The 17,448-nt window shown below is 32.5% G+C and overlaps 1 protein-coding gene across 2 annotated transcripts in view; it reads left to right on the top strand.

Annotated features, from left to right (window-relative positions):
- Positions 1 to 17,448, top strand: part of Sf3b1 (splicing factor 3b subunit 1) — a 124,659-nt gene that overhangs the window by 39,258 nt on the left and 67,953 nt on the right. For both annotated transcript variants that reach the window (XM_085817857.1, XM_085817861.1), the window contains 6 exons: positions 1,890 to 2,112; positions 3,294 to 3,560; positions 5,409 to 5,725; positions 8,058 to 8,339; positions 11,661 to 11,747; positions 11,846 to 12,116. In XM_085817857.1, the coding sequence (XP_085673983.1) occupies positions 1,890 to 2,112; positions 3,294 to 3,560; positions 5,409 to 5,725; positions 8,058 to 8,339; positions 11,661 to 11,747; positions 11,846 to 12,116 (1,447 nt within the window). The remainder of the gene's footprint in view (positions 1 to 1,889; positions 2,113 to 3,293; positions 3,561 to 5,408; positions 5,726 to 8,057; positions 8,340 to 11,660; positions 11,748 to 11,845; positions 12,117 to 17,448) is intronic.

Here is a 17,448-nt window from a genome sequence, read left to right as displayed (position 1 = left end):
CAATCCTTTTTAATGAACCCTAATAAAATCGTTATGTTCGAAATAACTATTAAGAACTATAATCTAAACACTTGGACCAAAACTGAAGTCTGTAATTTTGATATATTTGTTATGATTCTGTAAATGTAAAATGTTATCTCTCTTATTAATGACCTTAAACTCTACCCATCTGTTAAATATCACAGGATAATTCTAAGTGAGAGGGTAATAGGTTGTGCTAAAACAAACAATTTGTGAAAAGATGTTATGTTCACAATTGTGATATATAGTGCTCAGAAGATGAAACAATTTTTTTTAAAAAACTTTTTTGCCCTAAGTGCTAAAAGGAGCAGCTGCTAGCAATGCTGCATGACTGACAACTCTTATACGTTTTGAAAGATATTATTTATTTCACAGACAGCTGACACTCTTAGTTTTAGGCTTTGGCACTCTCCTGCTGCAACTAGTATTCATGATCTATCTTTATGAGACTCTCATATTTATTCACAATTTCATGTATTTTGATGCATGTCTGTCATTTCTCAAGTTGTGCAATGCTCCATCCCGTGTAAAATATGTGTTGTGAATGTTATGATGAAGCAGAGGATGGATTTTCAAGAGTGCCAAATAGCGCCATTTTTTTGCCTAAATTTGGCAGTTAGACATAAATTCTTGGGTGCATTCTATTACACTTTAGAATACACCCAGAAACTTTTAAAATATTTTTTCCCCTTATTCCTTATAGTACAGTACTCAACAAAAATAAATGCAACATAGTCTACTTAATGAATTATGCACTATACAATATTACCAAAATTACTAAACTCTGCATTTAAAATGCACTTTTTCTGTCATGTATGTGAAAGAAAAGTATTCTGATACTTCATCCAGTTCCAAAAGGCTGTATATCCTGTATAACATTATGCACAAAGTATGTTGGAGGTGGAGGGAAATCATTGTTTCATTTAAAGCATTACAGCAAGGAAAATAATTAATTTTTAGAAAGTTATCAAAACATTTTATAACAATGAAATGCATAGTTTACATTTAGCTGCAAATGGCTTTGATTTACTTACTATTGAATGGTGTAATTTAAACGTGCTCTTTAAATTCACCTTTCCTGTAAAATATATTAGTAAATTATTGTTAGTCCAAAGGGGCAATTTGCCCAGAAGGACTTTTAATTTCGTTTTGGCATTTTGCATTGGTTCACTTTCCAAATTTGTTGCCACCAAATATTATCACCTTATATTATATTTAAAGTAATTAAATAATGAAGAATCTGCATCATATTTTTAATAATGTACATTTCCACCCGAATATGGGCATCTGGAAGCCCAAATTTGGAAGTTGTTTCATATTTCCTAAAACATCAACGAATTTTTTATTAACAAACTCAATGATTTAAAATTGAGCCATAGCAACACTGTATGGGGGGGGGGAAAAAAAAAGCATTTTTATCTCCAGTGTGCGAGACTGTGAATAAAAAATTCTAAAGATATACTCATTTTAAAACTATTTTGTGATATGGGTATTGAACTGAATTTGTGATATTGCTGTTGAATTGAAGTGTGAACAACATAATATTTAATAAATAAAGGTATAACAAAACGTTAAAAAAAGAAGTCCCTTTGGGCGTAATGTAAATTCTGAAAGCTTTCAGATTTTCTTTCTTTCTTTCTTTCTTTTTTTTAATAACAGCTGCTGCAACATTACTTGTTAGAGATGTGAAAAGTGAAACAAATTGTATTGGAAATATTGTATTAAATATACTGAGAAATTTTAAATTTTATTTAGCCATGAAAAAAATTTTAATGGATGGCTGTAAAGAATGCTTTTTATATTTGTTAAAACATTTAATGGAAGTGTAGTTTTATATTTTGATAATTAATTTTATTTTTCCTCTTTAGTCACATACTCCATCAGCTAGTCGTTGGGATGAAACACCTGGAAGAATACCTAAAGGCTCTGAAACACCCGGCGCTACTCCTGGGCAGAGCACTAGAATGTGGGATGCCACTCCTGCTCATGCAACACCTGGGGCTGCAACACCAGGCCATGACACTCCTGGTCATCGAGCTACGCCGAGTGCTCGCAGAAACAGATGGGATGAAACTCCCAAAACTGATCGAGGTATATTTTTTAAAGTAATTAATTCAAGAATATTTAAATTTATGAATGCTGTGGAATTTTGAAAATGGATGACCTTTTTAGCAAAATCATTTGGCTTAATGGCTGATATCTCTTAAAATTTGGTTTTGTAAGATATTAATGGATAAGGTGAGATAATATATTAAGATGGGCAAGATATTAATAGGAAAATACAATAAAATAAGATTTTAAAATAAGATTATGTCCATTGTGTCTGGTAACCACCTAATTTAACAGATGAACATTATTCCATCTTGTCAGTAAGACAGTATTTCTTTCCTATCATAATGCTTGTTTTTAAACTTTCCAAGGTTCTGTTTTTCAGTCTCAGTTGTTTCTGTAATAGAAAGCACTACCTCTTAAATAATTCATACTATTTTCAAAATTCTATTCTATTGTTATTAAGACCGATAGTTCTTGGGTGGGATTGGGTTTTAAATGATATATTTCAGAAGTAATAAAGGAGAAATCATTTCTATAGCTTTCATGTAAATAGGCATGTGATTTGATACTATTGGTTTTTGAAGACAGTAGCTGTAGATCTCTAAAATTATCTGTTTTAAAATTATCATCCGTGTTAAAAATTTTGTTTTAATTTTCAAGCTAATGAATGAGTTGCTCCTTAAATAAGGACACCTAGAAAGCCTAATGTCTCTGTTAAAAATTTCACTATCAAAGCTTCATGAAAATAGTGTCACAGAGCAGTTATTAATGTTATTATTAATTATTAATTATGACTTGTTTGTTTTACAAAGGGAAATTTTTTTCAAATTTTGTTCTCCAGAGTGTGATTGTGTTCATAACTATTTTATTCTTAATGTGGGGGTGTCATTTCAATGAGGTTTTACTTCATATAGCTTTTCAGTAATAATATCATCAAGTTTGTATTTCACATTTAATTTGAACTTTTTAAACCTAATTACTTTATTGCTTTTTCCCTCTTAGTGTACATTTTTTTAATGCGAGTTCTCAATAAAGTTGTAGTAAAAGTTATTTAATTGTGTAAGGGCTTAAGAACTAAATATTATATAATGCAAAAAATTATGAAAGTAAAATGATTTCTATAATTTTTAATCATAATAATAGTTGTCACTATTGTATTATATGTATATTAGCTTAATTGGGATGTAATGCTTAGTTTAATATATTGTTCAAATTTTCAGAAACACCTGCTCATGGTAGCGGTTGGGCAGAAACTCCTCGCACTGACAGAACTGGTACAGATTTAATTCAAGAAACTCCAACTCCGAGTGCAAGCAAACGTCGATCTCGATGGGACGAAACTCCATCATCACAGTTAGGCAATCAGACACCTCAGACTCCATCTATGATGACCCCGATGACTCCAATGACTCCTATGACTCCAATAACTCCAAGTGGAATAACTCCTACAGGTGCTAAGGCCATGGGGATGGCTACACCTACTCCAGGTACACTCTTTTGAAGTTTTTTGATACGTTTATTGTCACATTTTTTTTTGAGGGCTAGTTTATTATGTATTTTTAAAATTTAGTACAAGAAATCATTTTGTCGAGCTCAGTATTCTTATGAACTTTTCCCTAGTCAAACCTTGTTCTTGAAAATATTAAAAAGTTAATTTTTTTTTGTTCGCACATAATTTAAATTGTTACTTGTTCTGTGCAGTTTAATGGATAACCCTTTATTTCTATTAATAATGCAGCAGAGAAAGCTAAGATACCAATTGACATTTTTATCATTTTTTTTTCTTACTGTAAAAATATTAAAAGATGGTCTCTGTTTTGATCTCTTAGGATGCTATGAAAATTCTAATTGCCTGAAGAGCATATTATGAATGCTTTTTTTGTGTGAAGCTAAAGTAAATTATTACTAAAAACTGAACATCGTGTGCATTGATGACACTAAGCATGAGCTCAAACAGCTTAAACATTGACAGAATTTTCTGTGAATGCACATATATTTATATTTCAGAGCATGTGCATTTTGACAAATTGTAAACATATTTATGAAAAATTAAGGAACTACTCTTATATATGCCCTCAGTTGGTGACAAATTTCTCACAGAATATTTTTGGCGAGAAACCCCATGGCGCCATATTACTATCTAAATTTTTCTCTACATTTCGAACTTTAAGCCTAAAATGTATGCAAAAACATGGTTTTTGAATGTGCAAAACCCCTGTTTTTAACACAAATTTACAACAAAAATCCAAAACAAAACAAAAAATTTAGATAGCAAAGACGTAAAGTTTCTAATGAAAAATATTTAACAAGATTATTATACACAGCGATCTGTTTTAACTTGAAAAAATCAGAGAATTGCACCAATCTATGTAGCAAAGGAATCTAGAAATTACGTAAACCTCGCTAAAATAAACTAACATAACAAGAATAAGTTTCAAACAATATCATTTACACATTGTTCTGTTTTAATTTTAAAAAACATCAGTGAATTGCACAATCTAGGCATTTCATTGCGTGCAAATCAACAAAATAGAACTAAAATAACTACAATAAATTACAAACAATTCAAAAAACAACAATAACCACAGAAATTCATAGGAAAAAATACTCAAAAATTCTACAAAATAAGCCAACAACAATAAAATGTACTTACCATTGTGAATGCTTCTTCAAACAGCAAAAATATCAATTTCAGACATCAGGGAAACAACAATTCAAAACAATAAACACAAACACTTTCATCAAATATTCTACAAACAAATTTTCAATTTATCCCACAATTTCTCCCGTTTCAGAACTGTAACGGAAAAACATGCCAAATAAAACTCAAAATTGCATTTCTGATTATAAGTAGGCAACGTAGCTGTAACATGCCACCATATATTCTCTATTGTATTTCCAAAGACCTCCTGGTTCCCGCAGAAATTCCAAAAACACACTTTGATCTGCATAAACACGCTTGTGAACAAAAGACTCATTAACAACTCCAACATTTTACCTTTTAATACTAAATTTACTTAGCACACAATCCAAAATATGTGACTGAAGTTTTGCCACCACGTCTTTTATTGTAACATAAGCGATTTCAAAATGCCCACCAAAACAACCAACCAGTAAATAAAACCACTATAGCAAAACAAGTTTCAATGCCAAAATTGTTGCCATACAAACAACATCGTGCCAAAAACCAGCTCAGAACACATATTGATACATTTGGCGACTTGAGGGCAGATATAAGAGTAGTACCAATATTAAAAAAATATGACATATGTTAGCATTTAGAATGTCAATATAATTTTTCTCATTTAAATAAATCTCATTAAAAAATTTTTAAGGGCACATAATGGCTATGACACCAGAGCAACTTCAGGCCTACAGATGGGAAAGGGAAATCGATGAACGCAACCGACCACTAACAGATGATGAACTTGAAACTATGTTTCCTCCTGGTTACAAAGTCCTTCAACCTCCAGCTGGTTACATACCTATTCGAACGCCAGCACGTAAGCTTACTTCTACACCCACTCCTCTTGGTGGAACATCCGGATTCTTTTTCCAGAAAGAAGATCCTGTTAAAATGATGGATACACAACCAAAAGGCAATCTTCCACCTTTGAAACCTGAAGATATACAATATTTTGATAAACTTCTTGTAAGTCTTACATTTGGTTGAATTTTAAATTTTAATAATGTTTTTATTGATTTTTAATCTAAATTTAGTTAAGAACAATGTAATTAAACTTTTATTTTTGTGTGTAAGCTAATTTTTTACAGCTGCTTGCTGTATTAAATTTATGCTAAGTTTAAATATTGATATTTACAGCATAAGAGTTTTAAAAATTTCATTTTTGAAATGTTCTGCGCAAAAATTAAATTACTTAATGTATTATTTCACTGACCATGAAATTGTCACCAAATGCCAAGTATGTCACTAAACTCCAGTTTAGAGCTAAGTATTGGTAAATGTGATATAACTGTGGTAAAGATTATTTCGTTGGTTGTGGTGGCAAAAGTATATGTCACATGTTATGATAAACAGGAATATAGTGGCAACTTACCCCAGGACAAGATCCAGGTCTATAGCCCGCCGTGACGAGAGAGTGAGAAACACGTGAAAACAGATTTAATTCTTGCTTTATTGAATACTAACAATGCTGAAGAGGTATTCTTTTTTTTAATCCGGTGTGTCACATGATGATATGAGGCCTCCTCACTCAGAAAATAAAGATAGATCAATTCTTCCACAGACCCCTTCGAAGACTTGGTATATTTCAGCTCAATCACATGCAGGTACTCTTCATAGGGATGCCGGTCGAAAATGCCAAGCCCGGGGAAAAAAAAAAAAAAAAAAGAGATTAGCTTAAATTCTGCAGCTACAGCATCAAAAAGAAAGAAACTCGTTTCCTTCATATGCACTGGGAGACCAAAGAAAGCTTGCACGATAAATTCCCAAAAGTTTGCATTTTACCCCACTCTTACCGTCTTTCTCTATGCAGCATCTTCATCTCGCACCTTCACAATCTCCTCCTTCTCCCTCTCGGTGGACAAAAATTACCGCCTTTTATAAAGTTCCACAGTTAAGTTTTCCCGCCAATGAAAAAAAATCCAGCGTCAGAAGGCAACCAATCGCAAAATACCTTCAGCTACCTAGGCAAACAGAAGTGAAGACGCTAGTTGTCTGACGCAGTACTTTCCTCCACTTACAACAGTTGTCTGATGCAATACTTTCCTCCGCTTACAAGTTATCTGATGAAATCTCTTCCTCACCTTACGACACAAGTTGGCGAAAAAAAGGAAACCGTAACCAATGGAATCTGATGCAAATATCTAAATATTTCTATAACGTAGTAAATAATTAATTCAATGTGACCTCGTCACGTTTGTCACTCTCTCATCACGGCGGGCTATAGACCTGGATCTTGTCCTGGGGTAAGTTGCCACTATATTCCTATTTATCATAACATGTGACATATACTTTTGCCACCACAACTGACGAAATAATCTTTACCACACTTTAACTGTCTTTCTCTATGTTATCTCCATCTCGCACCTTCACAAACTCCTCCTTCTCCTCCCTCTCGGTGAACAAAAATTACCGCCTTTTATAAAGTTCCACAGTTAAGTTTTGCCGCCAATGAAAAAAAATCCAGCGTCAGAAGGCAACCAATCGCAAAATACCTTCAGCTACCCAGGCAAACAGAAGTGAAGACGCTAGTTGTCTGACCCAATACTTTCCTCCGCTTACGGCAGTTGTCTGATAAAATCTGTTCCTTTCCTTACAAGACAAGTTGGCGAAAAAAGGAAACTGTCACCAATGGAATCTGATGCAAATATCTTAATATTGCCATAATTTAGTAAATAATTAATTCAATGTGACTTCGTCACAATAACCGTACACATACGCATTTTCATTTAATGCAGCCCTGATTTGTTTTTGATAAACCACATTTAGTTTTTATGAACAAGCGTCAGAAGTTCTGTTATTACTGTATTTCCCCCTTGCATTTAGGGGGAGAATTGGAGACCTGCCTTCTAAAAAAGAGCAAGCAGTGGATTATTTTCAAAGTTATAAAATTCTGCTATCCAGGGGGGACAAAAGAGAAATGTAAGTCAACTGAATATGGCGCACAAAACAATAATAAATTGGAACAGTTAAAACTTGTGAGAAGTTATACTCGTAGTGTTCTAAACAAAATTGCCAGTAAAATCAGAGGGTCTAATAAAAGAAATCAATGAAAGCCTTTGTATAAACCAGGTTGAATACTGATCATTTATTAAATAAAATGTTGCGTTCCTTCAGAATTGTGCAGGAATGATTGGTGGGATTTTGCTAGGATTTGCGAAACTTCATGGTTCAATGGTAGCCAATTTTCAGTGTCAGTGGTAATACATGAATACTAAAATCAGTTTATAGTCACTTTATTCTATATTTTTAATGGGATTGAAACAAGTAGGTATCTGTATTATGTTTATTTGTTTTATAGGCTGATGTGGATGAAGAATCTTTAAGTCCAGATCAACAGAAGGAAAGAAAAATTATGAAATTACTTCTGAAGATTAAAAATGGAACACCACCTATGCGAAAAGCTGCCTTACGTCAAATCACAGATAAAGCCAGAGAGTTTGGTGCTGGGCCATTATTTAATCAAATCCTTCCCCTTCTTATGTCTCCGACATTAGAAGATCAGGAGAGACATCTCTTGGTTAAAGTCATAGATCGTATTCTATACAAGTTAGATGATCTGGTGCGTCCTTATGTCCATAAGGTATGTTCTTTTATTTTTCATATATTGTTTATTCAATCTGCAATTTCAGAGTTCCATTAGCATTATTTTCAAACATTTATTAAATTTGTGCTTTGAAATTTTTGAATGCTCTGTAATTTTAGAGAATGTTATACTTGATTTTTATAAGTGGCTTAGCTGAAAAATTATGCATAAATGAACATTACATTTTGTTTAGAATATAGCTTTTATTTACTCTTTTGCAGTTAAAGTTTTGTCATCTTTACATTACCTAACTGTTCTTTTATCTTTATTCTGCTTTTCAGCATAATGTGAAAGAGAAGTATGTTATGAAAAGAAATATTGTGGTAGCTGCAAAATTAAGATAAAGGCATCAATATTTATGAAAATGTATAAACAGTATTTATAACAAGATATAAATAAAATAGTTCTTTGTTAAGTATTAATTTTTTAAATTTTGTTTTGTAACTGTAAAATGTACGCTGTCATTATAGTTGAAATCACACAATAAACAGGTTCTTCCAGATTAATAAACAGAATATATAAAAATTAATTTTTTAGTATTTGTATTTTATTGGAAACTTAATAACTTATTAAACTTAATATTTATATGAAAAAATTCAGCATTGTCTGATCATCCGCAGAAGTTACTAGTTCAATGGTGATTTTATGAATTGGGGGAAAAAAAAAATTATTTGTTTGGCTTATAATGATGTTTAAATATAAAGTATATAACGTGTGGGGATGCATATGTATATGTTGCCTTTCTAATGAATATAATTGAGAATATGCCAGAAACAAGCAATTCTACCAAATATTGAAACCAGAAGTACGTATAATTAGAAAGTACCAAAAATTATACTTTTTTTTTATTTTTTTTTTATTTGTACTGAAATATCTGAAGGGCAGTTTAAAACTTTCTGACTTAGGCAGGAAGTTTAATGAAAATATCTGCATTTTAAGTATAGTACAATAAATTCTAACTTTATACTTTCGGTAGTTGAAATGTTCATGTATACTTATTGGAAAATTCTCAGATTGTTAATGAAGAAGCATGGATAATATAAAATCTGAAAAATAAAGCATTATGTGAAGATGTTTCTTAATACAATAATGATGTGCAATGGATATCAATGTCTACAGCTTGCAGCAAAGAGATTGTATCAACATTATATATCTATTATTATTTTCTTCTGTTTTGGGGATTTCTGTTATCGACTTTTACAGTATTTATGTTTTTCCATGTGCTTTGAGAAAACATGCTTCCTTAGAACTTTCATATATTGTCTATTAACTTTTTCAGACATCATGGATATTTTACCTCTGCAGCTTCAGAAAAGAGTTTTTAGAAATACTTTTTTACCCTCTTCCAAGATTGTGTCTGTATCACTTTGAAAAATCCATTTCTAGTGTTTTAAAACATGTGTCGATGAATTGATTGTCATTTAGGTTTCGAACAAATTCATCACGAGTTTTGTTCTAATCTGTTTTCATACAGTAATTTAATTTTTATCTGCTAGAATTTTGTTAACATTAAAAGCAGTTTTATTTGAATCATGTTTTTATTGAATAGCTGATAAATACACTTTTTTTGCAAAAAAATTGAAGCACCATGAAGGAAATGGTTGCTTTTGATGAATGGGGGGGGGGAACAAAAAAAAAAAAAAAAAAAAAAAAAGATAAATTTTCCGTCTCTGTTACTGGTTTTATACTTTGCGAATTGTGCACTAGAAATGCGCGCTATGATCGCAATTCCTGTTCATTTGCCTTGAAACTTTGATCCTTTGCATGTTGATGATGCATCAAGATGTTTTTTGCATACCAAATTTCATCACGATCGCAAAAGTCCTTCTTGGTGCTTTGATTTTTTTGCAAAAGAGTGTATTCTCTGGTTTAAGTATATTGTTGCGAAATGTCAAGGCTCGGTAAGATGGCTTCCCCGCAAAGCAGTTTTAGGTTTGCCATAAAATGGCAAGGGAAGGCAGGGTTGCCACATTTGGCAAAAAAATCGCCTAATTGGCAACAAAATTGGTGATATACCATGGACGGTTGGAGAACCTTCTGGAACGAATTCTTACCGGTTTACCTCAGAATGTTCTTGAACACAAGCCGAAAGCTATATAAACCCTGCTGGTCCGCAGTCAGTTATTGTGTGTGTGCCTCGTCTAGAGTGCGAGTTAGTTAGTATCGAGTTGGTGTCCTGTCTAGCGAGTCAATCTCTGCAGAGTCGATAGAGTTGACAGCCAGGCAGCAAGTGCTGAGTGGGTCTGTTAGCACTGAAGGAGTCTATTAGTGTAGCGCGGTTAGTGCATCGTCGAGAGAGCGTGTTGAGCTCTGGGAACGACTGAACTGAAGAGTCGGGAGCTGTGCTCGTGTGTCGTCGAGTGCATCGCGAGTTGTAGCGTGGAGAGTCTTGAGAGTACGTGTAGTTCCGAGAACGACCAAGCAGAGTCGGGAGCTGTACTCCGGAGTCTCGTGCTTTGCAGGAAGCTGTCTCCACCATTATAGCCTGATAATCTGAAGGCTGTGTCACTGATTGTTCCAGGCTGCTTATAGTAGATCTTCGACGACTGTAAAAGTGTTTTGGAGCTGTCCTGATTAATATTGATAAATAAAGTGTGTTTCGATACTTCATCAAGTGTCGTCATTATTCACTCCAAATCTACGAACCCTGTACGAACGTGAAGGAAGAGAAAAATTCAACAATATATAATAGGAATTATAAAAATTCAATGTTGCATTTTTCATTTTGAACATTAGGAGGAGGGCTTATAAATAAGTAGCAATAAACATAATAAATTATCTTAATTAAACAAAATTAGAAGGAGGGATGAAACCTAGATTGGGTATATACCAATATTATCTTAGTGATATGATAAATATCATCTTAGTGAATGCTTAGGGGAACAGACTAAATTAAGTAACTGTACGAATTTAGGTAATAAATGCTGTTTAAATGTAGGTTTTCATCAGCAGATTCAAAAGCTGTGCCACTCAGAAGGGTAAAGAAGTTGAATACACAGTGGATTTTTGCATATAGTCTAAGCTTTTTTAAAGTGACGTGTCATCAGCAATGAAAAATAGATGCTGATAAAGAAAGCTATATTTTTTATGGCTATTTTTTGTTCAAATAGTTTATTTAATTGCTGTTTTGTTGCAGTGAGATGAATTTTTAACTGCTATTCATTTTAAATTTTATTTGATATACTAAACTTTCATAATTTGTATCCGAATAGTTCACGGCTATTCAAGTAGTGAATTTGAACTGTTTATTATTTTTTAATTTTTGTCATTTCTTTTATATATGTGTGTATAATATATATATATATATATTTTTTTTAGATTCTTGTCGTCATTGAACCTCTCTTGATTGATGAAGATTACTATGCTCGTGTTGAAGGTAGAGAAATAATTTCTAATTTAGCAAAGGTATGCAAGATATTTGATTTATACATAATTATATATATTCATCAAGAATTCTGTAATTATCTTTTTCATCTAATATTTATTGTATTCAATTGTTTTAGGCTGCAGGGTTGGCAACTATGATTTCTACTATGAGACCTGATATTGACAACATTGATGAGTATGTAAGAAATACAACAGCTCGTGCTTTTGCAGTCGTTGCTTCAGCTTTAGGTATTCCAGCCCTTTTACCCTTTTTGAAAGCTGTGTGCAGGAGTAAGAAATCCTGGCAGGCTCGTCACACTGGCATAAAAATTGTGCAGCAGATAGCTATTTTGATGGGTTGTGCAATTTTACCACATCTTAGAAACTTGGTAGAAATTATTGAACATGGTATGTATTTTTATGACTTTTAGGGTATTTTTTTTAAAGAATTTTATCTAATTCTTATCCTGTTTTTCAAACAAACTCTATATATTTTTGCATGTGTACAAACAGATCTATTTTTAAGACAGTAATATTAACATAGTTTATACTAACATTTGATACATATAAGAAAAGGTATATTAATGTCATTTATCTAGGAATATAGTTGAAGCTAAGCTAAGAACATTGGGTAAATTGGAAAGAGTAGTTGATTCTTACTTTCCATATATTTTTGTTGATCGTTGTTTTGAATATTCCTGTAGTATACATGAATTATTCTTTAGACATATTATATATTTATCACTGTTTAATTCATTTCAACGTAAGATTCCTCTTCAGTGGGAATATTTTTTTTTTCCTATGGCCATCTATTTTTTCATGGAAGGATAAATATTTCAAAATTTTTTTAGAATATTTAAGCTCTTTTAATGTATGATCTATGTAAAATCATTCATAAATATGATTTACATAAAGACTTACCAAGTTGTATTTGGATGGTACAAACCATTCTGATATGTGATTCCAAACTGTATTTGGCAGTGTAGTATGTACACTGCTAAAAAAAAAAAGGGGGGGGGACAGTGATATCTCTCGTTCTACTGGGCCGATTGACAAAATTCAAATTGCGTTTTTCATGTCTCGAAAGCGCGACTTAGGATGTATATTAGATTTATATATAGCACTATTCTAACATAGGTATTTCGACACAAAATCGGACTTTTTCTGAAATAACATACCAATTTTTTTACATATTTCGATTCTGCATCTCAAATTATGCCAGAATACCAAGTTTTGTAAAAATCGTACGAGTAGTTTTTAAAATATTAGCTCTCAAAATTTTAGCTCCTCAATGTTAATTGAATTTGGCAAATATTTATTAATATCTCTTTTTTTATTAAACGTTTTTGATTTTTTCTCTCACATTTCGAAACTTAGGTTCATTCCAAATAAAATTTATCCATTTTTTGTGTTTTATTTTTAAAATTTCTATTTTAAAATAATTTTTATAAATTTTTCGAAAAAAATTTTGAATTATAACCTATAAAATTTTTACCATCATCTTAAAGTAGGTGTATTTTTAAGCATATCTGCAAAAAATTAGACTTTTTTATTCAAAATTTTCTAAGATATACACGAATTTGCATATTTTCGAGTTTTGAAATTTGGCATCTTTTTTTTGAGCGATAATAACGCCAAATGTGGTCTATGGATTTTTGTTACACTGAATTGCCACAGCTATTTTTAACCTTAAATTTCAAGTAAGATTTTACGAAGAATTAATTATATAACATTATTTCCCTCAATGAAGCGTAATAAATATTTATTAATACTATATGAAAAGCTATTTTTTTTTTAAATTATAGATGATATTATTCAAATTTTTAACTATTTTTTTAAAATTTCTCTCTATCTTCCTTTTTTTAAAAAAAATAAGAGTAAATTTTTACTTTCGGCGTTTTATCGTCTGCTACTTTACTTTGTTTAAATCGAATTGTCTAAAACTGAGAATTTTTGTTTGATATTTATTTGAATTTTATGACATTAACTGCATAATTTATTTCTAAACAATCTGTTGCTTTTGAAGTGGCTGAAAGAGCGGCTGATACTATCATCCACATTTTTAAAGCACAGTATATTTTTATAGAAACATAATCTTTAGAATAATCATTTTTATAAAAGTCAAATTATGATATAAACATACAGCCCTCTAGAGACTGAATTAATGAAAGTTGAATGGTTATGTAGAAATGATCTGCAGCTACTCAATGGCTGGATAAGTCAGCAGATTCTGTGGACAAGTAAGAATAATTCTATAAACGCCACCCAACATTCAGGATTCAATTAACAATGAGGATACGATGTTTATTAAATGAATTTAAGAAATTTTAAAACATAAAAAACCAACTCATTTTTATCCTCAAATTTATTTTTGTGCGTAGCGTATTTTCATTATATCCGTAAAATTCTAATTTGGAATGTAATTGTCAAGAACTGAATCCTAATCATCAGTAATATAATAAGTAATTATTACGGTTATTAATAAGTCCTTCTTATAAAGTAATTGCAAATATTTCAAAAAACTTTGTCTGAATGCAAATATTTTAAATTTTATATTAATCAAGATTGCACACGATATTATTTATTTGCACTTCAATTCTTACCATCAGTTCCAGTAGAAGTTACAAATCAATTATATTTAATTAAGGATTGGATTGGATTATTTAATTATGGCAAAGTACACAAGGGCTATCTGCCTAAAGGGAGGGATGCCTTCGTCGAGGACTTTCTAAGGTAAACTGGCTCATATACACGTTATACATGGGGAAAACACCGATGCGGCCAGCCCGTTCGCGAGATTCGAATCTCGGACCGAACTACCAATTATCAGCGTCTTTACCCAGGGTTGCCACGCTACCTGGAAAACCGGGAGAACCGGGAAAAGTCAGGGAATTCGAAAATTGACCGAAAAATTCAGGGAAAAGTCAGGGAATTTAAGTATTTTTGTCAAAATCTGGAAAAGTCAGGGAAATTCATACAATGATCCCGCCAAAAAAAGCGATTTTTGCGCCGACGTCGGAAGAGAGAACTTTTTTTTCGAATTGCCTATCACGTGAGTGTCTGCTGGCATAGAGCCAATTTTCGCAGCTCCAATTTGATTGCCTTTTAGAAAGGCAAAGCAAGTTTCCTGCAACTTTTGGTTTCCAGTATTCTCAAGAATCGCATGTGCAGTGCATGAACTAAAGAAAGTACCTGTTCTCGTATAAAACAAAATGGGTTTAATCTTAGTATACGGTACCATGGAGGTTAGAATCAAAGAATATGTATTGTAAAGAAGGGAAACCTCTCTGCAACAGACGTGGCTCCGTTCCATCATAGAGGGAAACAGCTGTGCATGCGTGATATATCTGCCGCCAAAGCTGGAAACCGGTGTCGAAGTTCCAAGGTCACGTTATCAAGAGTTCATTAAATGAATATCCTTTAAAATTTCTTTAACCACTTGCGCTAAAAAGACGTGCCATGCACGTTGAGATGTTTTTGTTTCAAACTGCGAGCGACGTGAACACCACGTCGATAAGCATTTATCGCAAAAATGAAAATAACATGGTGCACACGTCGCCTAACAACGAGATTGTTTATTTCTCGAGTTACAGCTCTGGATTGCACTCGCAGATGCAGAGCGGCGTAAATGAGACACTTTACCACTTGCTATATTGTAGCGCACGGCACCGCAACCGTGAAGTTTAGTCTTAGCGCAAGTAGTTAAACTCTAAATTAAAAGAAAATATTTTTTGGCGCAAGTAAATTAATTCATAGGTTAGTAATTTTCAGGGGGGGGGGAACTACGAAAATCCGTTTTTAAAATTATTGCGAAAAATCCAAGAAGAAACGTCCTTTGATAAAACGTTTCTTCTTGGATTTTTCGCAATAATTTAAAAACGGATTTTCGTAGCTTTCTTTTTGTCAAAGAACGTTTCTTCTTAACACGTTTCTCAATTTCCAGTACACATCGCGGAGAGGGAAATTCTGGCCGCCAGGTTCCGTCGCCAAATCCCTTGGCAAATTTTCCCTCCGCTTTCTAGCGGCGTAATAGCATTTTACTTGTATGGAAAATTTTCTTCTCTACATAGACCAAAGAATTAGAGATTCTTTGTATAGACGTTTTTTGGTTAAAATAATCTCCATGTATGGATTTGGCGACATGATGATGCGCAGTAAACGGGTCATTTTGGTCTTGGCTACAATTTTCAAAATCATGCCAAAGCCTTACTGTATACTAGAATTTTACCGCATGTCATCTTGGCTAACCATGTAATATAACTATATTCGCTAAAATATCGTTGATTATTCTAATTCAATTTTTAAGTAATTATCTTTATTTTTATGTTATTTGTATAATTTAATGATGCTTCTTCCCTCTAAATTTATTAATTATTAGTAAATAATATTTCTAAATTCCAGGAAATTTTCTCTGGCATAATCTTGAAATTAATTCTAGCAGTATGATGACATACCATCACGAAATTTAATGCACATATTTGTTTCTTATGTATGCTGCGAACTAAATATCAAATACCTCAATTTATTAAAATAGATTTCTTTCTTTCGTTTAGCTGCAGAATGTCGGCAGAAAAAGCCTTATTTTATTCCAGATTGGGAAGATTCTAATCTCAATCTTCAATGGAGAAAACAACAACTATTATAATTATATTTGTGTTTTCAAGTGTTAAGGTGCTTTTTTAAGAACATACCTCACACAAATTAAATTTACCTAAAATCTAACCTAACTATTTAGCATTGCGTTGTGATTTATAAGGACCGGATTAGCCTCGTGTTGAACTGGTGATGATCATGAGTAATAATTAAATAAAACATACATTTGTTATCCAATGTATATATCTTAAATTTTATTAAGTTTCTTAAGTGGAAAAGTAAACAAAATTATAAAACAAAGTATACCAAGAATAATTAAGAATAAATGTCCTCTGGGATTTATTGAATAATTAAGTGAATTTGCTACACAATACAAGTAATACCATAATTTACCTCTTAGCGTTTACGCGGATAGACTGGAATTTTCTTGAAACGCACCTGGAAAACCTGGAAAAGTCAGGGAATTTCATTCTCCTGTTTGAGTGGCAACCCTGTTTACCGCTCGGCCTCTGGTGGGCTATTTAATTAAGGAATGACCATCTAAGTTTAGAAACAGCGTACCGTAACAGCAATTCAATTATTGGCGCCGTATCTTTCATGTTACTCCTGATTGGCAAGCTACATGATTTTTAATGAGTATTCGGGTTTTCAAAATCGTAAAAACAACCTTTTATTTAGCGTAGGTATAATAAAACAATCGATTTCGAGGGCAGCTAAAGGTCCCTCCTCATCAGGAGAAAGAAATACCTAGAAAGAAGAAAATAAAGGAGAAGGAGTCACAGAAACACGTGGTCCTTATCAGCACTGCACGTGGTTATAACTAGATTTTTAATCAGAGTTGCACTGGCCGCCTACTTTTACTGAGCCAGGCTATCTGATTGAGCATGAAAAATTAGCGAAGTTAAAATAGGGAGCGAGGGTTTTGCTAGTAACTTCCCTTGGAAATCGCGCTTAAACTAGGTTAGTTGGTTATTTGAACATAGAAAGAACATGGGAGCTATTTGATTAAGATGCTTTCATAGAGAACCTTTGTAAAGAGAACCTAGAAAACTACGAAAACCAACTATGCAGCCTGGGTTAGACTTCGCAACAAACAATTAGTATTTAACAATCTTCAAATGCTAGGCAACTGATGAGGCTCCAAATA

Source organism: Stegodyphus dumicola, chromosome 1 (assembly GCF_044657685.1).
Source record: "Stegodyphus dumicola isolate Sdum_Otavi_A_Nest chromosome 1, ASM4465768v1".
NCBI lineage: Eukaryota > Metazoa > Arthropoda > Arachnida > Araneae > Eresidae > Stegodyphus > Stegodyphus dumicola.
The sequence above is the reverse complement of the archived record's forward strand: the minus strand, read 5'-3'. Positions and strand labels throughout refer to the sequence as shown.